Source organism: Schistocerca cancellata, chromosome 3, assembly GCF_023864275.1.
Source record: "Schistocerca cancellata isolate TAMUIC-IGC-003103 chromosome 3, iqSchCanc2.1, whole genome shotgun sequence".
NCBI lineage: Eukaryota > Metazoa > Arthropoda > Insecta > Orthoptera > Acrididae > Schistocerca > Schistocerca cancellata.
This window is the reverse complement of record NC_064628.1, coordinates 685,120,865-685,142,740: the sequence shown is the minus strand read 5'-3', so window position 1 is coordinate 685,142,740 and position 21,876 is coordinate 685,120,865. Positions and strand designations below refer to the sequence as shown.

General features: G+C 45.6%; 1 protein-coding gene across 1 annotated transcript in view; it reads right to left on the bottom strand.

Annotated features, from left to right (window-relative positions):
• Positions 1 to 436: 436 nt before the first annotated feature.
• The window catches only part of LOC126176510 (serine/threonine-protein kinase par-1-like), a 488,353-nt gene continuing 466,913 nt past the window's right edge, over positions 437 to 21,876 (bottom strand). Inside the window, exons 9-11 of the mRNA XM_049923666.1 lie at positions 18,286 to 19,212; positions 7,743 to 8,130; positions 437 to 1,732 (exon numbers count right to left, since the gene is read on the bottom strand). Of these exons, the coding sequence (XP_049779623.1) occupies positions 1,301 to 1,732; positions 7,743 to 8,130; positions 18,286 to 19,212 (1,747 nt within the window). The 3' untranslated portion in view covers positions 437 to 1,300. The remainder of the gene's footprint in view (positions 1,733 to 7,742; positions 8,131 to 18,285; positions 19,213 to 21,876) is intronic.

The following is a 21,876-nucleotide window of genomic DNA, read 5'->3' as shown; positions in this document are numbered from 1 at the left end:
CTTTTTAAATGTGTGCTTCTGTGCCCTTCTAGATACTCATATTTTTGTAGTCAGTAAGTAAATGATTTCATATTTCTCAGATATCCAGATATTGCATTCATAATATTGAAATATACTGCTTTTTCAAAATATTGGCGTCATCCATAATGTTAATCAATTCAGAAGGTATAACAATGTCATGAATGGGAGAGAGAGTGAGTGAGAGAGAGAGAGAGAGAGAGAGAGAGAGAGAGAGAGAGAGATAGGAGATAATATAGTATAATTTTCAGATGCAAAATGATCTAAGGTTCATGTCATTCTCTTGCGTGGAAACCAGATGCTATTGTTTTATTTTAAAACTAGTGTTTAATTGTTTGTATATGAAATTAATGTAATGCTTCAGTGTTAGGAAGTTATAAAGGCTTATTATTGTAGACCAAAAATAAACAACAAATGCTTTAATCGAACTTATATATTTATTCTACATACAAAAATGAACCATTATGTTTCTTAATATGTTACATGATAATGTTTGTATATGACAGCTTCATTTTAAAGTGTGCATTGCTAATATACTAGATACATTACCTTATTCATCAAAAAAGAAATGAGGAATAAAAGGACAGAGAATATTCCTTAACTGCTAATTCCAGGGGTAAACTAATACTAACAACTCTAGGTACAGTTATGGATGTCCAATAAGATTGGTAATGGAATCACCAAGATTGTTGCATCCAGGAATCTAGCTTCTATCAATCACACTGTGAAAATCCCAGGAATGAGTAACAACTTCGTTGTTTATTGTATAGTCCCACAACTGAAAAGGATACAAACAGAAACCACTCACTCTGATGTTCTTATGAGCAGTCAAGCCATTAGCTTTGACGTCTGTACTATCCTTCATTTCAAGTTAGACATCTGAGTATATGACTAGCTCTGGTTTAAAGAATATAAAATTACATAAATTGCTCAGTTAGATGTCACAGATAAAAAGTTTGCACACAAAAATTAAATTTCATTGTTGTATTCTTAAACTAAGCTTGTTTTGTGGACGGTAAACCGTCAAAAATACAATATGTGGCATAGCAACATGTGCATCTCATGATCCTTAAACAGAGAAATTTGTTTGAAGTAATGCGAAATTTGTCTACATATGGAGTTGTTCCAGAAAAAAATTCTTTTTAGCTCTTTCAAGGAAACTGAGGTCAAGTCACAAAAAGGTTAAAACTAATTATTATTTTCTCATGCAACAGCAAAAGTCCAACAAAGGATACAATTATGTGATTGTTTATGCTGACTACAAGTGGGGAAAATATACCGATTACAAATAGACATTTTTAATGGCTGGAGTTGATTTGCGACGTACTTTTTCTGTAATTTGAACTGTAGGTTCTGAAATTGCTGTAAGAGACTTCCTCGTTGGTCGAAACTTGTCCATGGCACGAGTGTAAGAACCTGTACAGATACGTTCCCACGAAGAACTGCGAGTACCATTGGTGTTGCTGTTACACTTGTTATTTGTGTTGTTGTTTGTATCATGATCTAGACAGAAAGCTGATGTTCTTTCTAAGCTGTCTCCATTCCTGGAGACTCCACCAGCTGATTTTTTGCTGACTTCCTGATCAGATACTCCACTGTTTGACTGAAGACGATCGTGGTCTGCCGGCACAGTTATCAAGGTCTGATCACCTGTCTTGGAAACAATAGATGATTGTTGCTCTTCAGCAGGTGACGTGGTTTGCTCATTCTGCTCCTGCAAATAGAAATGTTAAATTCGTAAGACATGTCAGATTCTACTTAATTTAAAATTTCATCATTGCGGCAAACGAAGGCATCGCCTGCTGGGGCACAGTGACTGTTTATAATTAATATTCAAATGAAACAGCGACAGGTTGCACACAGTTCAGTTTGTTGTTACTAGTTTCGCAGATACTAGCTTTGTCAGATAGTTATTGCCTTGAGGGCAACACGTTAACACGTTAAATGCTATAGCACCGTTTGGTACCACGGTCAAATAAAACTTTGTGTCTGATTGTAGTTCTGAGCGAGAAAGCAAAGTGAGTTGCTCAAATAGCAACTGTTGTTAATGCTACATGGATGGTGATGTATCTTTTTATCAATTATAATGTTTACGCGAAATGTTTGGTTTGCCATTAAATAGTAAAACATTCACGAACAAATGAAGGCAGTCAAGATCAAACTCTGACTCTGGAATAGGCAAATGGAGACTAGAAAACCACTGGTTTATAAACTGTATCAATAAACGCCCGATTCCTTAAAGACTCAAACTCCCATGTGTAGAACATCTTCAAACGATAGATCACTTTACAAATGAATTAATGTTAAATTAAAAATGAATTAATGTTGATGAATTAATGTTGATGTTAAACATTTACGCGAGAAAACGTTTGGAAAATGTTTGAAATTATTTTTAAAGTTCGATGGAACTGCGAAGTGCTCTCATTATCAAAGACTGGATGAGTGTAGTCTGCTTAATTTGCGCACTGTTTCAAGCAAAAGCTAGTTTTTCACGCAACTCAATGTTCATGACGTCATAACCCCTGAACTAGGAACGTTAAACCCTAATCTTCCTCTTTTCTCCTGAACTGCGTGCAGTACACTAATATCATTTTTCACGTGCATTCAATGGTACATGTGGATACTGCCAACAAAATGTGCTGGAGTACAGTTAGTAGTAAAGAAGTGCAGTGTTTACTTGGAACCAAAGATTATAATGTGCCTCTTAGTAAATTGTTACTGCAATTGCTAGAATGTCGTATAGTTTTATCTGTGACAAGGCATTGTCTTTGACTGTACCCTTGACTGTTTGGCACAGTTACAACGGTCAGCAAGGTTACTAAATAATAAGGTTGAGCAGTAAGCGCTCTGCTCTGCCATTGGCTGGCCTAGTGACGTGAGCGTGGACGCAAGCGCTCACAAGCAGACGACACGGCATGCGCGTTTACGTCAAGTTTTTGGCGGAAGATTTTGTTTATACCAGAAATGAGATGTCTAAACAGCTTTTCTGCTGCTAAAATATTACAGTTAAAACTGATGAGTTATATTCTTTCGCAGCTTATGCCTCACACATCGGTAAAATGTCAGATCACAACCACACTGACAGACACTTGAAATTCGAAACCTCGGCTCAAATAAATCAGAAACTATTCATTTAATCGCATTGAAATGAATTTACTTAAGAGCTCGAAGTTGCACACACTTGTTTGTAAGAACAGCATTCCTTCTTTCTAAAGCCGCTATAGTATTCATCAAAGTAACTTCATCTGTGTCTGAAAAAAAAACTGTCATCTGTACACGTGCTCTTATTATGATGTTTCTTATTTGGTGACAGCTTTTCCAGAGTTTCCAGAGATTTCTTATGTAGTTCTCGCTTCTTATACCGTTTGGTTCTGTCTTCTGTTGCGGGTGACACATTGACAGTCGCACTACTGCACGGCAAATTGCACGAAGGAACTGCATCTGGCTTGAGCATTCTTTTTTGGGGCAAATTAAGCAATTCAGACTGAAAGTCCCTTAAGTAATCTGTTTCTGCGAAATGGCGAGAACATATTCTTGCATGCGCAACATTTACACTGTCTTTCCTACAACATTTCGACAACCACAGTTTTTGTAATGTTTCATTACGCGGGAAACTGTGATACATTACGTCAGTTCCCCTTGTGCTCGAATTGTAGGAAAAACAGCCCGTTACAGCACAGCCTGGCATTGTAAAAATTAATTTTCTCACTCACTTGTAGATTCTCTAATAAGAATTTCACAGGACGAACCATAAACTATAGAGCTGGCGAACACAATGTTGATCCCGCTGTCCACTATCGCTAACTATTTCAGATCCGAATCAAATATCAGTTACAGCAAAAACCGTTAACACTCCCGAATTCCGAATGTTTCCGCTGTTGACAGAGTACCTCAAAAGAAAGAACTCAATCAAAATACTCCTTCAAACAATCACACACAATTCGAACTGTGTGCTGTTTGGCACAGCTGCTTCCACTGTGACGTCATGCGCACAACTGAGAAAACACGTTGCTTTCTGCGCATAGCTTTCTGCGCCCCCCTGACGGTCAGTATGTTACTAGCTGTCGACGTGGACTTGCTTCATGACGAAAATTATCGTACACCGTTACTATTAGTAACGTACTACTGTGAGCTTAAAAGAGCAAATTAGTTTTGTTCAAATTATGGTGTAACATTCCTGCCATTTATGTCAATAAGTGAAATACTATTTAACCTCCCCTGCAAACTGAGTAATCTCTAATGGTTTATTCATTCGTTTTAGGCTAAGCTTGATAACGGTCATTGACAGAAACTAGTAGTGAATTGTGCAAAATAAATGGCAGCTAAAGGTTTCATCATAAATTTTAACAATTATTTCGCCACTGAATATCCCCAACAGCAAACGTAGATAAATAAATTAAAAAATCATGCACAATGGTGAAGTTTTACTGCATAAACAAAGAAACTGTAGTAAGCGATAAACTTTTTTTATACATAAAGTTGTTGTAAGTGCTCTTATTCTCAGATACTGGATGTACGCACCACACTCTGCCTCAGGCTATACTTATACACATTTTCTAGCTGTAATACTAGCTTTATTATGTTAAATCTTCAACATGAGATTATACCTGTTAATGAGTAGATAGTGACAGCAATTTAAATTCCGAAAATCAAAGTTTTGATGCCGCTGGATGCTGTCAGATAGGCAACCTGCAGTTGGGGTCAGGTTCCGAGAACGATGAACCGGGTTTGCCGTTTCGTAATATAGATACGAAATGTATATTGAATAGTTTCGGATGTTATTTAGCACGCAGAAAGAAAATAAGGACCAAAGGATGAATTAAACATATATCAAACAAATATTATTTGGTGTGTTTGTATTTATTTTCTCAAGAAAATAACTGATAATATTTAAGGTTAAATCACTCTTGAACGGAAAGTCAAAACTTTCCGCAATGGATTTCAAATAGCGGCATTCATACAGGTCATCAATTGAACGGAACGGGGTAGACGCCAGGATCGAAGTTTCTCAGGAAATTACGATATGTAACTGAAAAATCTTTAGCTACTCGTGTATCACAGTAGATGAGAAAGTTTTACATTTTAACTGTATGGCAAAATAATCTTCAGTTTGGATATGTCATCTGCCAAAAACGTGTTTCGATATATCGAACAGTTTGAGACACATGCAGGATGTTATGAATATTTAACTTTCACTCTACTCTTTGTGCGTGTGAGAGAAGGCGAATGCTCCACCTACAATCTATTTTCTGAAAAGTGGGGATAGACATAGATTTTGTCTCACATTTAAAGAAAAATGAATGTGTTAGATACATTTCGTATGCAGCAATGTAGGACCGAATACTCTCCAAACCAAACCTCGCAGCGACTGCTGTTTTTCATTGGAAAATATTAAAATTTGGAACATAAGCTTACTTAAAGTCGAAATATCTGAATGACTATAACAGTTAACGAAATAACAACCAGTGCATCATGAAATTGATAAATGAGGGTATGAGATGCTAGAGAATCAAATTTTTACTGAATAGTTTATTTAAAATTGTTTGGGAAAGATTGGAGAGCAACTGGCATGTTCACGCCTCCATTCCCGCAGTGTATCAAATCTACCACCAGCCACACAGAAGCAGGCAGAGAAAGTTTCGTTCATAATAGATGGAGTGCACAGCCAGTTGACGACAGCAACGCTTTGGAACAGAGGCGTGGACTGGGCCAGCACTGGGAACGATAATACATAGCTGTGCAGAGACCTAGTTATCTTGCACGAGCTCTTCTTACGGATACTGTATTGATAGGTTGCGAATGTTTTTAGTGTCCAGACAAAAAATATTTGCGGGACGAAGTCGACAGATTTCTGCCGATCCAGTACTACGGAGCCCTCGTTCAGAACGCTCTGAACAAATACAGGGGGAACTTTCTGACAGATTAAAACTGTGTGCCGGACCGAGACTCGAACTCAGGACTTTTGCCTTTCGCGGGCAAGTGCTCTACCAACTGAGCTACCCAAGCACGACTCACGAACCGTCCTCACAGCTTAAATTCTGCCAGTACCTCGTCTCCTACCTTCCAAACTTCACAGAAGCTCTTCTGTGAACCTTGCAGAACTAGTACTCCTGCAAGAAAGGAAATACAGTGGGGTCAGGAAAGTCAGGGGGTAGCGATATGCACATGTACAGATGGCTGTAGTATCGTGTACACAAGGCATAAAAGGGAATGCATTGGCGTAGCTGCTATTTGCTCTCAGCTAATTTATGTGAAAAGGTTGCCGACGTGATTACGACTGGACATTAGGAATTAACAGACTTCGAACGTAGAATGCATGGGACATTCCATTTGGGAAATAGTTATGGAATTCAATATTCCGAACTCCGTAGTGTCAAGGGTGTGCCCAGAATACCACATTTCAGGCATTACCTCTCACCACGGGCAATGCCGTGGCCGACGGCCTTCACTTAACGACCGAGAGCAGTGGCGTTTGTGTAGTGTTGTCAGTGCTAACAGACAAGCAATACTGTGTGAAATAATCGCAGAAATCAATGTGGAACATACAACAAACGTACCTGTTAGGAAAGTGCGGCCGAATTTGGCGTTAATGGGCTATGGCAACAAGTGCTTTTGCTAACAGCCTGACGTTGTTTTTAGAATCTCTCCTGGGCTTATGATGATATAGGTTGTACCATAGACGTCTGAAAAATCGTGGGCCTGGTCACATGGGTCCCAGTTTCAATTGTTATGAGCTGATGTTAGGGTTCGAGTTTGGCGCAGACGCCACGAAGCCATGGACTCAAGTTGTCAATAAGGCATTGTGCGAGCTGGTGGTGGCGGTATTTACACAAAATGGACCGGGTCCTCTGGTCCAGCTGAAATGATCATTGATTGGAAATGGTTATGTTCAGTTACTTGGAGACCATCCGCAGCCATTGTTGGACTCATGTTGCCAAACAGCGATGGAATTTTTATGATGATGCGCCGCGTCACTGGGCTGCAATTGTTCGCAACTGGTTTGAAGAACATTCTGGACAATTCGACAGAACAATTTGGCCACCCAGATCCTCTGACATGAATCCCATCAAGCATTTGTGGGACGCCATTGGAGGTCAGTTGGTGCACAAAATCTTGAACCGGAAACACTTTCGCAATTATGGGCGCCTACAAAGCCAGTATGGCTCAGTATTCCCAGGGAACTTCCAACTACTTGTTGAGTCTGTGTCAGGCAAAAAGATGTCCGACACGATATGAGGGACATTCCATTTGGGAACTAGTTGTGGAATTCAATATTCCGAACTCCGTAGTGTCAAGGGTGTGCCCAGAATACCACATTCCAGGCATTACCTCTCACCACGGGCAATGCCGTGGCCGACGGCCTACACTTAACGACCGAGAGCAGCGGCGTTTGCGTAGTGTTGTCAGTGCTAACAGACAAGCAGACGAGACCGGTCCGTTTCGTGTAAAGACAGCCACCACCATTATGGAGCCACTACCAGCTTGCACAGTGCCTTATTGACAACTTGGGTCCATGGCTTCGTAGCGTCTGCGCCACATTCGAACGCTAACATCAGCTCTTAAAAACTGAAACTGGGATCCATCTGACAAGGCCCACGGTTTTTCAGACGTCTATGGTACAACCCTTGGTGCAGCATAAGCTGCTGAGACTTTTCCTGCCTCAGTGAGAGTAGTTGTAGTTATGCAGGGGGGGGGGGGCGGGGAGAGTTGCGTGTTTGACTCACCTGACGTCCGTGGCGGCGGCGCTGGCGCTGCCTGTCGCGGTCGCGGTCCCGGTCGCGGCGGATGCTGATGCCCGGGATGAAGAGGCGCAGGGCGTTGGGCCCCGTGGGGAAGCGGCCGGCGTCCGGAGTGGGCGCGGCGCCCGCGACGGCTCGCTCGTGCCGCGTGAAGGCCGACACCAGCTGTGCCACAGTGAAGCGCGGCTCCTGCGACGCGCCCTCGCTCTCCTGCCCTTCCTGCTCGTCCTCCTCGGCCTCGTCGAAGCCGTCGTCTTGCGAACTGCTACCTCCTCCGCCGCCGCCACTGCTGGAGCTGCCGGCACCGCCGTCCTCGCCATCCGAACCGCTCGAATAGGACGTATTCATCTCGTCATCGCCGCTCTTCTTCAACCTGAATTTTGTTCAAGGTCAAGTGTTACACCAAGACGTCTGTGGAGTCACGTTAAAGTTTTTTTTTCTTTTATTGTCATTTCCATTCCCCATCTGGGTCAGGCTGGCAGCAGCATAAGCCATGAAAAAGTTTTTTTTTTTTTTTTTTTTTTTTTTTGGGTTAGACAGAGCAGCAATCAGTCGTGGAATTAAGTTGCTTTAATATGACATTTATAGTCACAACGCAGATCAGATTTCGACTTGTGTCAGGTCATTATCAATGCAGTGCGGAATTGTAGCAGTTTTTCGTGCTCCTTTATTGTATTTCAGTTCCACATCGGGGTGGGCTGGCTGCAGCGTATGCGCTGCTCTTCAGCCGAAAGACGTAGAATATACAATAGAAGACATTTAAAAATAACATAAAGGAGAAAGCATGGTGTACATAGATACAAAAAAGGGGGAACATTGTCGAAGACCAATAGACAAAAAGGGGCGACTGTAAAATGGAGAAAAAAACCGTAAAAAAGTAGCACACACAAAAAACCACACACTGGGACGGTTAAAAGAACACAAGGCGCAGTATGACCGGAGCATAAAAGTATCGACAGATGGCGTAGCACATAACAAACACTGACAGCAACACTAATTACAAGGCCAGCACACAATTAAAATCATACCTCTTGACGCACAGGAGAACAGCACTAAACACAACACTGATAAGGCACACTGACGATGATCAAAACAGAGGATCTGCCAGGCGCAAGGAGATGAGGGAGAAGGGAAGAAGGTAGAGAGGGGAAGAGAGGGGGGGGGGAGATGGGCGGCGGGCGCGCTGAAGAGAGCCAGGTAGGGAGGGATGTGGGAGAGAAAGAGGCGAGGATGGGGTGCAGGGTGTCAGAGGGGGAGGAGGGGAGAAGGAGGGGAGATGAAAAGGGGGGCCCTGGGGAGGGGGGGACAAGGCCAGGTTATAGTTGGAAGGAAGGATATATGTCATGGTGAAGTTCATCATCCAACAGGGGGAGGCGCTGGAAATTGCCCTGATGAAGGAGATGGAGGGTGTGGACGTGGAGAGAGGGAGGGATACAGCGATAGAGGCGCGGCAACGGGCGGGGGGTGGAGAGGAAGGAGGAAAGCAGGGGGTGGGGAGGGATGAAGCCTGTGGACAATCTAAAGGATGCGGATATGGTTGGCTTCAAATGGCTCTGAGCACTATGGGACTTAACATCTATGGTCATCAGTCCCCTAGAACTTAGAACTACTTAAACCTAACTAACCTAAGGACATTACACAACACCCAGTCATCACGAGGCAGAGAAAATCCTTGACCCGCCGGGAATCGAACCCAGGAACTTGGGCACGGGAAGCGAGAATGCTACCGCACGACCACAAGCTGCGGACGGGGGAAGGGGATGAGTTCATACAGGAGCCGTGTGTAAAAGTTATTTAATATCTACTTAAAAGGCTCAAAAATAGTGTCGCACCATCTGCGTTCACCCTCTAATTAAAAGTATCCAGCCACCCCCAAGTAATGGTGATTTGATTACGAAAGAGGCGAACCCGCCAGTATACGAGGGGCATTCAATAAACAATTTGATACATTTTTCTCTCGGTCAATTTCGATTGAAAGTTTGTGAAATTTGCTGTGGAACATTGTGGAATACTCCTTCAGCCCCTGTAGTTTCATGAAGCTCCGATAGGTGGCGGCACTATATGTAGCCTCTAATATGGCGTGTCTAACGGAGGTGCGTTCCAAACGGAGAGGGTCCTTGATTTCCTTTTGCTGGAAAACCAGAGCATTGCAGATATTCTTAGGCGCCTGCAGAATGTCTACGGAGATCTGGCAGTGAACAAAAGCACGCCGAGTCGTTGGGTGAGGTGTCTGTCACCATCACAACAAAGTCAGACAAACCTGTCAGATCTCCCCTTGCCGGCTGGCTGTACACAGCCTAACAGAAGACCATAAACAGCGACGAAGGACTCCCCCTCCCGGCTGATGCCCTCTCTCCTTCCATTTATCCCTCCCATCAACTCTGATGTTCACTTCCCCCTCCATTCCTCTGTCCTTTTCCTGGGCTCCCCCCCTCCCCAACTTCCATCCTGTTTTTTCCCCTGCCTACCCTCTCTCTGTATCCCTTCTCTTTACCGAGTCCTTTTGCATTTCCCTCCTCTGCCTTTCCCTTTCCCTCTCGCGTCTGACTGCCCCCCCCCCCCCTTATGAGTCGTCTCCCTCCGTCGGTTCCCCCCCCCCTTCGTTTTTCCTCTCCTCCCCCTATTTTCCCCCCTCAGCTGTCCAGGTCCCCACTCATCTGCCCTTGGCTGTCGTGTGTCATCTTCGTGCCGACTGTTTAGTGCAATGTTTCCAGTGAGTGTTAAGTGTTATGCGTCTTTTCCGAAGTGTTGTGAACGGACATGATACTGTTGCTGGGTGTGATTTTTATATCTCTTGCGAACAGAAACCAGACTGTCGCCGTGTTTTTTACTTGTCTGTCTCCTATATTACCTATCTGCTTCCTGTGTATTTTATTACCATCGCCAACCCTTTTGTTTTATGTTTTAACTTTCCACCATTTTCCGCTGTTTTACAATTTAAGTCACCGTTTTATCGCCTGATTTTATTGTTTCTTATCTTCTTATGTTTTAAAAATTCTGTAGGCTGAAGAGCAGCGTACTAAGCTGCTGCCAGCCCGCCCCCTTCGGGGGGAGGGGGGGGGGGGGAGTAACGAAGGATCAACTGTGCGGAATTGCTTGTGCGTAACGAGGCTGATCATGACAATTTTTTGCCAAACATCGTCACAGACGGTGAAAAATTGGTTTTTCACTTCGAACCGGAAAAAAAGCGATAGCCCATGGAGTGGCCCCACACCATCTCTCCTCCGAAGAAGAAGTTCGGAGCTGTCCCCTCAGCCGGTAAAGTCATGGCGGTGATATTCTGGGACTCTAAAGGGGTTACTCTGTTTGATGTCGCCGCTCGTGGTGCAACGATCAACTCTGTAGTGTATTGTGCTACCCTCAGGAAACTGAAGAAACGGCTTCTGCGTGTTCATTGCCACGAAAATACAAATGAACTTCTCCTTCTCCATGACAACACAAGGCATCACACGAGACTTCGAACTCAAGAGGAGCTCACAAAAGCTACAGTGGATTGCTCTTCCTCATCCACCTTACAGTCCGGATCTCGCACCTTCCGACTTCCATGTGTCTGCGCCAATGAAGGATGTTCTCCACGGGAAGCAGTACGTGGATGATGGGTTAGTTACTGACGCAAAAAGACATGTCCGACGTCGACCAGTTAAGTCATACGATGCGCACATACAGGCCGTTCTTGTAAGAAGGGGTAATGGCTTCGCAATGATCGGAGATTATGTTGAAAAATAGGGTCAGATTGCCAAAAGAGTGTGGAGTAATATGGTTACTGAGTAAGGTTTTAAGAGATGGGAAAGATCCAGACGCTGAACGAAGTGAAAATTAGTGTAAGGAGAGCAATGAGAGAAGCGTCCAATAATTTTGAAAGTAAGACGTTGTCAACCGATCTGAGTAAAAACCGTAATAGATTTTGGTCGTATGTAAAATCAGTAAGTGGGTCAAATTCATCTATTCATTCTATCAGCGATCACACCGGCACCGAAACGGAAGATAACAGAGAGAAGGTCGAAATAGTGAATTTGATCTTCCGAAGTTGTTTCACCGCAGAAGATCGTAACACTGTCTCTCCTTTCAGTCTTCGTGCGAAAGTCGAAATGGCAGGTATTGAGATAGCCATCGCGCCATTGAAAAGCAGCTGCAATTGCTTAGTAGTGGAAAGGCTTCAGGACTAGTTGAGATACCTATAAGATTCTATAAAGATCATGCGAAAGAGCTTGCTCCCCTTCCAGCAGTAATTTATCGTAGATCACTTGAGCAACGAAAGGCACCTAATGACTGGAAAAAAGCGCAGGTCATTCCCGTTTTTAAGAAATCATTAAGACAGATCCACACAGTTATAGACCTAAATCATTGACGTCAATCAGTTGTAGAATTATGGAACATGTTTTATGCTCAAGAATTATGACTTTCTTGGAATATGGACATCTTCTCTATAAAAATCAACATGGATTCCGCAAACAGAGATCATGCGAAACTCAGCTCACTCAGTTTCTCCATGAGATCCACAGCGCAGTGGACAACGGCGCTCAAGTTGATCCCGAATAAAACCATCCTGCTTTCCGAAAAAAAAAGTGTTGCATTACTTATTGAACTCTCTTCATAAAAGGGTGTGGGGAGTATTGCATTGTCGGTAGAAAAGCGGTAACAGCAGAATGGGTCATTCAGAAGAGTTCAGTGGACTAGTCGTTGGTCATTACCTGAGTAACCAATCTATTAGGGACATTGTAACCCTTGTAAAGCAGCGCAGGTCGACTGTAGATGATGTAACTGAAGTGAAAACGTGACGGAACTGCAACAGCTAAACTAAGATCAGGCAGTGCTCACGTACTGACAAGCAGGGACCGTCGAGTGTTGTCGAGTGTACTTGTGAAAAATGGCGTTAAATCAGTGGAATGAATCAGTCGTGAGTTCCAACGTGTTTTCAGCACTCCAGTTAACACAATAGCTGTGCGTAGGGAGCTATAAAGAGTGGGGTAACTACTGGCCCATGGGCTCAGGTAGGAATACATCCCCTGCTGGACGAAAGAATGTGAAACACTACTGGAAAAAATTCAGAAGAGCAGGGACGACGAGACCGTAGAACAAGTAGTCGATGCTACGAACAGAAGTAGATGGAAGAAGAAGTGGAGAGTCTAGATTTTATCCACTCCAGCAGAAAGAGCTAGAGCCCGCTGTAGAAATTATATGGTGCCAAGGCGCCTTACAGGTCGTCGCTTGGATCTGTCTCACTGAGAGCAGTCAGCTATTAACTACTACCCCCCCTCCTCCCCCCTACGCGCTGCCATCTCTTGCCGCCCACCTCCCCCACATTATCACCAAATTTATCAACTAACTAAACCGTAGAATGAAAGACTTTTCTTGGAATATTTTTATTTCTAAATTGATGAAGATGAATGATATTTTGTGTGTGTGTGTGTGTGTGGTTGAATTAATGACGGAGGGGTTCGTGTTGCATGGCAAGTGCTACCCACAACTCCTCAGAAAATAAAGCTAACTGTCCACAGTGAGGTTACACACTCTCCATTGCGGCACTTGCATGAGCTGTGCACTGCAACCCCAGTTAAAAATCAAACAAGTTCAGATGTGTGCAATATACTTACTGTTCGTAAATCACTTCATTGCAGTGTTCCTTACTTCAGAACTGGCAGAAATTGGACGTCTTTTGGCTGTTAATGCTTTGTGTCTAACCACTCTAATAATAATAAACTCCTGGACATTAAAATTGCTGAAGATGACGTGCTACAGACGCGAAATTTAACCGACAGGAAGAAGATGCTGTGATATGCAAACGATTAGCTTTTCAGAGCATTCACAAAAGGTTGGCACCGGTGGCGACACCTACAACGCGCTGACATGAGGAAAGTTTCCAACCGATTTCTCATACACAAACAGCAGTTGACCAAGGTTGCCTGGCGAAACGTTGTTGTGATGCCTCGTGTAAGGAGGAGAAATGCGTACCATCACGTTTCCGACTTTGATTAAAGGTCGGATTGTAGCCTATCGCGATTGCGGTTTATCGTATCACGACATTGCTGCTCGCGTTGGTCGAGATCCAATGACTGTTAGCAGAATATGGAATCTGTGGCTTCAGGAGGGTAATACGGAACGCCGTGCTGGATCCCAACAGCCTCGTATCACTAGCAGTCGAGATGACAGGCACCTTATCCGCATGGCTGTAACGGATCGTGCAACCACGTCTCGATCCCTGAGTCAACAGATGGGGACGTTTGCAAGACAACAACCATCTGCACGAACAGTTCGACGACGTTTGCAGCAGCATGGACTATCAGCTCGGAGACCATGGCTGCGGTTACCTTTGAGGCTGCATCACAGACAGGAGCGCCTGCGATGGTGTACTCAACGACGAACCTGGGTGCACGAACGGCAAAACGCCTTTTTTTCGGATGAATCCAGGTTCTGTTTACAGCATCATGATGGTCGCATCCGTGTTTGGCGACATCGCGGGTACGCACATTGGAAGCGTGTATTCGTCATCGCCATACTGGCGTATCACCCGGCGTGATGGTATGGGGTGCCATTGGTTACACGTCTCGGTCACTTCTTGTTTGAACTGACGGCACTTTGAACAGTGGACGTTACATTTCAGATGTGTTACGACCCGTGGCTCTACCCTTCATTCGATCCATGCGAGACCCTACATTTCAGCAGGATAATGCACGACCGCATGTTGCAGGTTCTGTACGGGCCTTTCTGGATACTGAAAATGTTCGACTGGTGCCCTGGCCAGCACATTCTCCAGATCTCTCACCAACTGGAAACGTCTGGTCAATGGTGACCAAGCAACTGGCTCGTGACGATACGCCCGTAGGACGGCAATCCGTCACGCTGACCACTCAGCTATCGGGGCGGACACACCTAGAAGATACAAAATAGAAACTAAAATCCCGTAATGCTATCCTGTCGGAACTATCTGGAATGACATGGAGCCGCTGAGTGAGCACATTGCAGGCCAGCATTAGCCCTTGTCTGCAGCGTAGCTGAATATTGCTCGTCAGTCTGGATGAGAAATGTACACGTAGCTAAAGTGGACGTCCAATTGAAGGAGACAATGTGGATAATCTCTGGAATACTCAGGGCCACGCTATGTGCCTGGCCCCCTGTCCTAGAAGACCAGAACCTGTGATATTAGGCGCTCACAGTTAGCCACAAAATCATACAGAAAATACTAGACAGCCTAAAGTCCCTATATACCGAGATCTAGCCCCCAGACTTAAATTCATTTCACCTTTATGCAGAATCGAGAAAGAACTGCAAGACTTCGACGCGAAGACGGCTTGGAAGGTACTAAGTGCTGTAAGTGGAGATAAGAAGCGAAACTTTGTGGACGACCCCAAAAAAAAGATCGAGGAATTCAACTTTCCGATGAAATTGTGGACACCTTTGATCTGTGTCAGGACCACTGTTCGTATGTGTAAGTAGCTAATGAACAACTTGGGCCCATCGAACAGTCCTAACTTGAGTGCAGGTAAATACAAGGAATAGACCACTAACTGGTGTGTGATATGCGTGGCTGTGAGCGTGATCTGAAGGAAAGACGCAGACTTAACTGCTGAAAGCCCTGCGTAAACAGGTAATTTTTATGGTAAATTCCTCTGACCTGTGGACCTTATCGAGGTCCTCGACTTGTGGTCTGGCGTCCTCAGTATAGAGCGATTAGAATATTTCAGTGAATATGTTATGTGATGAATGTCTTTGTAAATGCCAAGCAAGTAAATAAAAATAAGTGATCTGCTGTTACTGCTTCTCTAACAACAAACAATACTCCATGAGCTGGCGAGGTAGCGCCGTGGTTAGTACACTGGACTCGCATTCGGGAGGACGACCGTTCAAATCCGCGTTTGACTGTCCTGATTTAGCTTTTCCGCGATTTCCCTACAGTCGCTTCAGGCGAATACCGGTGTGGTTCCTTTCAAAGGTCATGGCCGACTATCTTCCCCATCCTTCCCTAATCCGATGCGACCGATGACCTCGCTGTTTGGTGCCTTCCACCAAAACAACCAGCCAATCAATACATCTACATCTGCATCTACATTTATACTCCGCAAGCCACCCAGCGGTGTGTGGCGGAGGGCACTTTACGTGCCACTGTCATTACCTCACTTTCCTGCTTTAGTCGCGTATGGTTCGCGGGAAGAACGACTGACGGGAAGCCTCTCTCTAATTTTACATTCGTGATCTCCTCGGGAGGTATAAGTAGGGGGAAGCAATATATTCGATACCTCATCCAGGAACGCACCCTCTCGAAACCTGGACAGCAAGCTACACCGCGATGCAGAGCGCCTCTCATGCAGAGTCTGAATCTTGAGTTTGCTAAACATCTCCGTAATGCTATCACGATTACCAAATAACCTTGTGACGAAACGCGCCGCTCTTGTTTTGGATCTTCTCTATCTCCTCTGTCAATCCGGCATGGCACGGATCCCACACTGATGAGCAATACTCAAGTATAGGTCGAACGAGTGTTTTGTAAGCCACCTCCTTTGTTGATGGACTACATTTTCTAAGGACTCTCCCAATGAATCTCAACCTGGCACCCGCCTTACCAACAATTTATTTTATATGATCATTCCATTTCAAATCGTTCCGTTCGCATACTCCCAGATATTTTACAGAAGTAACTGTTACCAATGATTGTTCTGCGATCATACACTACTGGCCATTAAAATTGCTACGCCAAGAAGAAATGCAGATTATAAACGGATATTCATTGGACAAGTATATTATACTAGAACTGACATGTGATTACATTTCCACGCAATTTGGGTGCATACATACTGAGAAATCAGTACCCAAAACAACCACCTCTGGCCGTAATAACGGCCTTGATACGCCTGGGTATTGAGTCAAACAGAGCTTGGATGGCGTGTACAGGTACAGCTGCCCGTGCAGCTTCAACACGATACCACAGTTCATCACGAGTAGTGACTGGCGTATTGTGACGAGCCAGTTGCTCGGACACCATTGACCAAGCGTTATCTATTGGTGAGAGATCTGGAGAATGTGCTGGCCAGGGCACCAGTCGAACATTTTCAGTATCCAGAAAGGCCCGTACAGGACCTGCAACTTGCGGTCGTGCATTATCCTGCTAAAATGTAGGGTTTCGCAGAGTTCGAATGAAGGGTAGAGCCACGGGTCTTAACACACCTGAAATGTGACGTCCACTGTTCAAAGTGCCGTCAATGCGAACAAGAGGTGACCGAGACGTGTAACCAATGGCACCCCATACCATCACGCCTGGTGATACTTCAGTATGGCGATGACGAATACACGCTTGCAATGTGCATTCACCCGATGTCGCCAAACACGGATGCGACCATCATGATGCCGTAAACAGAACCTGGATTCATCCGAAAAAATGACGTTTTGCCATTCGTGCACCCAGGTTCGTCGTTGAGTATACCATTGCAGTCGCTCCTGTCTGTGATGCAGCATCAAGGGTAACAGCAGCCATGGTCTCCGAGGTGATAGTCCATGCTGCTGCAAACGTCGTCGAACTGTTCGTGCAGATGGTTGTTGTCTTGCAAACGTCCCCATCTGTTGACTCAGGGATCGAGACGTGGTTGCACGATCCGTTACAGCCATGCGGATAAGGTGCCTGTCATCTCGACTGCTAGTGATACGAGGCCGTTGGGATCCAGCACGGCGTTCCGTATTACCCTCCTGAAGCCACCGATTCCATATTCTGCTAACAGTCATTGGATCTCAACCAACGCGAGCAGCAATGTCGTGATACGATAAACCGCAATCGCGATGGGCTACAATCCGACCTTTATCAGAGTCGGAAACGTGATGGTGCGCATTTCTCCTCCTTACACGAGGCATCACAACAACGTTTCGCCAGGCAACCTTGGTCAACTGGTGTTTGTGTATGAGAAATCGGTTGGAAACTTTCCTCATGTCAGCACGTTGTAGGTGTCGCCACCGGCGCCAACCTTGTGTGAATGCTTTGAAAAGCTAATCATTTTTATAACACAGCATCTTCTTCCTGTCGGTTAAATTGGCGTCTGTAGCACGTCATCTTTGTGATGTAGCAATTTTAATGGCCAGTAGTGCATAATCATACAATAAAGAATCGTTCTTTCTATGTATTCGCAATGTATTGCATTTGTCTGTGTTAGCCCGCATCTCGTGGTCGTGCGGTAGCGTTCTCGCTTCCCACGCCCGGGTTCCCGGGTTCGATTCCCGGCTGGGTCAGGGATTTTCTCTGCCTCGTGATGGCTGCGTGTTGTGTGCTGTCCTTAGGTTAGTTAAGTTTAAGTAGTTCTGAGTTCTAGGGGACTGATGACCATAGATGTTAAGTCCCATAGTGCTCAGAGCCATTTTTTTGTCTGTGTTAAGGGTCATTTGCCACTCCCTGCCGCCTCTGGTACTGGCATATAGAGGTTAATTCCACAGTACGTAGCGGTGCCTGGATATGTACTTCTTTCCGACAGTTTAACCGTTTCAAGAAAATACTTGAATGGTTTCGAAAGATCTGAGTAGAGAGGTAGGTTTTATGGTGAATTGCTCTGACCTGTGGACCTTATCGAGGTCCTCGACTTGCGGGTCTGGCGTCCTCATCCGTTCAGCAGTTGGGATGTCTTCACTTTCGACCGGGTTGCTGTCGTAGCCGTTCTCCCTACCGTCGACGCGCTCTTCACCGTTGGCGGCCACGGCCTCGACTGCCGCCCTGGCGGAGACGGCGCTGCCGAGGCAGTTCCTGAGCAGCGCGGGCGACGCCAGGTCGGCGGGGGCGTCCCGCCACTCGCCGCGGACCGCAGGGGGCTCCGGTGTCGGGGCGGCCGGCACGTCCGCCAGGAGATCGTCCTCGGCGGATGGCGCATCGCAGTAGACGTTGCTGTTGGTGACGTCGGCGGGCGCCGGCGACGCCGCTCGGCTGCAGACGTTGCTGTTGGTGAGGTCGGCGGGCGCCGGCACGGGCGCTGGCGATGCGGCGCGGCTGCATACGTTGCTGTTGACGTCGTCGCAGTTGTCGAGCGAGGCGGAGCTGGGCTGCCGCGAGAGCGCGGCGCCGCACAGGTCGAGCAGCGAGCGGCAGCCGGGCCGCAGCGGCAGCGGCAGCGCCAGCGCCTCGCTGGAGCGCGACAGGCTGCGCAGCCCGTACAGCTTCTCGCGCGAGCGGCTGAGTGCGGGCGCCGGCCACGGCTGGTCGGCGAGCGCGCGCGCCCGCGAGGCCGCCGCCGGCGCCAGCAGCGACGCGTGGCTCTCGCAGAGGCGCCGCCGCTGCTGCGACAGCAGCGTGCGCCGCCGCAGGTCCTGGCAGCTGCCCTGCTGCTGCTGCTGCTGCTGGCGCTGCTGCACCACGCGCTCGAACAGCGCCTCCCGCGACTTGGACAGGTACTTGCGCAGCCCGCCGTTGTCCTTCGCGCGAGCCTTCACCTTCACCTTGCTGCCGGTAAACCACCTGTGGCGCAGGCACTCCTTCGCCGTCGGTCGCGCCCTGCGGAAATGATCAGCTTAGATTAGTTTACCTTTTTTAATCTTTTATACACACCGCCACAGTACCGAACTCTAAGCCTAATATCACATGCCTCAAAAATCCTGATGAAAATAGTTCTGAAGAGAATTGAAGAGGTGGAGGATATGTTGAGTGAGGATCAATTTTGGTTTCAGAAGGGGACTGGGAACAAGAGAGGAGATTCTGGCACTGAGACTTGTTATAGAAAAGCAATTACTGAAAAATAAACCAACTTATATTGCCTTTGTAGACATGGTGTAAGATGGCAAGAACTATTCCCCTTACATGAAGTCATTTAAGATCACCTAACTCGAGATGAGCGAACATTAGGGCTGAACAAAAATGACTGACAAGGCACAATGCATTTTGTAGAGGGTATATCGACGTATTGGAATAATTAATGTTGGGTCATGGTTTTAAAGTAATTCACGTGACATGAAAACTTTGTGGAAACTCGTCGATTTACTGGATGCTGGTTTATCCCAGGGAAGTATTCAGAGTTGACCGTGGCTGGGTGGCGGCGCATGGCTTGGGAGCGGCGAAGGGAAGCGACAATAGGCAGCTTAGGGCGGATCGAACTCTGAGAAAGCGGTAACAGGGCGCGGCCTCCAGCTGCCTTAAGATGAGTGACAGTGAGGGGATGGTCGACCCCATGCTGGTGTACTGGGAAGCAGATGGAGTACTTGTACGCCTCTCAAGAAATGTCCGTCGTCCCGTTTTCAGTGAAACGTGCGAGAAAGCCGCACAAAGCTACGGTGGAGCAGTCAACGGAGACCGAAATATGCGTGTTCGTGACTGTAGCAAACCTCACGCTGAATTCGTGGTCCGCAGAGTCTGAAGTAAATTGGGTGAAGAGCGACAGCATGAAATACGCTGGCCTCTGATGGGAACATAGGACCAAGAAATTTGAAGTACTCTCCTGGGAGTCAGAATTTCGGAAAAATTGGTGTTTTATACAGATGCTAACCTTGATGGGTGGCCTGGGAGGAGCTAAATAGCAGAAGTTGAGAGGAAGGGAAATTTTGTGGGAATTTGTTCACTTCCCACAGCAGGCATTGGTCAGTGCTGGGAAGCAACGCATAATTAATGCGACTTGTGCTGCAATTGGCGTAAGTGATTTTGCTGGAGGGGAAACCGAGGCGAAGAGCGGACTGGCAGAAGACTCCATATAGGTTTTCCATTCCCAGCTTGCCTAGAGTGCGGACGTGGCGTTCTTTACTCAGCTTGCCTGAGAGAGAGTGAGCATCTCTGTAGTTTATGACTTAGCAAATGGAACGATTGAGCTTGGAGATAGAAAGTTTTCGTTCAGCTATGTACTGAGCAAGATAGCTAGGAGTGAATAGACAAGCACAGCCTTACAGCACCACGAGGCCGTCCGACATCCGCACAACGACGATGCCCCATCACTGAATTTGGTGATACTGCGCCTGCTCTGGCTTGAGTTAGGCCACTGATTAATTTGTTGGATCATGCTGGCAAAGTTTCCACAAGGGTTTCATGGGCCATGTATTGTAGAATTTTTCTCGCACTTCGCATTACGCCTGGGTCAGTCGATAGGAATTAATTTTGATTTATCGCGCTTTACTCCACGTAAACGCAATTTATTCCCACTGCCTGTTAGGAGAGTCATGTAATGTGATGATTCAAGGTCTGAGTTAAAATAAATTTGTGCTGATCGACTGTATCTGTTTTCAATCAAGTAGCTGAAATCCCAAGTAACTTTATTAATTAATTTTCTGTTCAACATCTGCATCTGGTGTTCAATAGCTGAATATAACATCAATGTGCACCCCTTTTTAATTAAAAGGGATCAATTCTGAATCAATTAATGTCAACACTGCCACCGCAGTTCAGTCAGGAGTCACAGGGCCTTATTACTTTCTTTGCGTTATCCGATATTGCGGCAGTTTTACACTCTCTGTTGATCTGTTAGTCAATAAGCTGGGGTGAATACACGCCAAAACCTGATAAGTGATGGGTGGGGTGTAACAATGGAAAAGCATTTGATAACGTTATCTGGCAAGAGATGTTCAGAGTGTTAAGGAAAAGTGGAATAAAGTACAAAGACATCCGTGTGATACTCAGTTTCTATAAAAATGAGGTGGCAGTGATTAGGAACTGTCACCATGAACAAGAAGTAAATATTAAAAAAGGGGTAAGCCAAGGATGTGCTCTCTCTCATCTTATATTCAATGCTTACATCCAGGAAGGTATAGACCAAGTTCGAGAAACTACAGAGGTGGGGATCAAAATTAATGGGCAGAAGATAGACATACTACGTTATGCAGATGATATTGCTATAGTCACGGAGACAAAAGAAGATCTAGAGGAAGTACTCAGAACAATGGAAAAAGTTCTATCCAATCAGTATAGAACCCAAGAAAAAGACTAAAGTGATGTTATGCAGTACAGGAACAGAATATGAACCTCTGAGAATGTTAATTGGAAGAGAGGAGCTGGAAGTGATAGAGGAATTTACTTACCTGGGAAGCAAAATCACAAGAGATGGTACAAGCCGGAAAGTAATTGCGACCAAAATACAAAAGGCCAAAATTACATTTAATCGGAGAAGGAACTTACTCACCAGCAACAGCATCTGTCTGAAAATGAGGAAACGTATCATGAAAGGTTTCGTTTGGAGTGTGG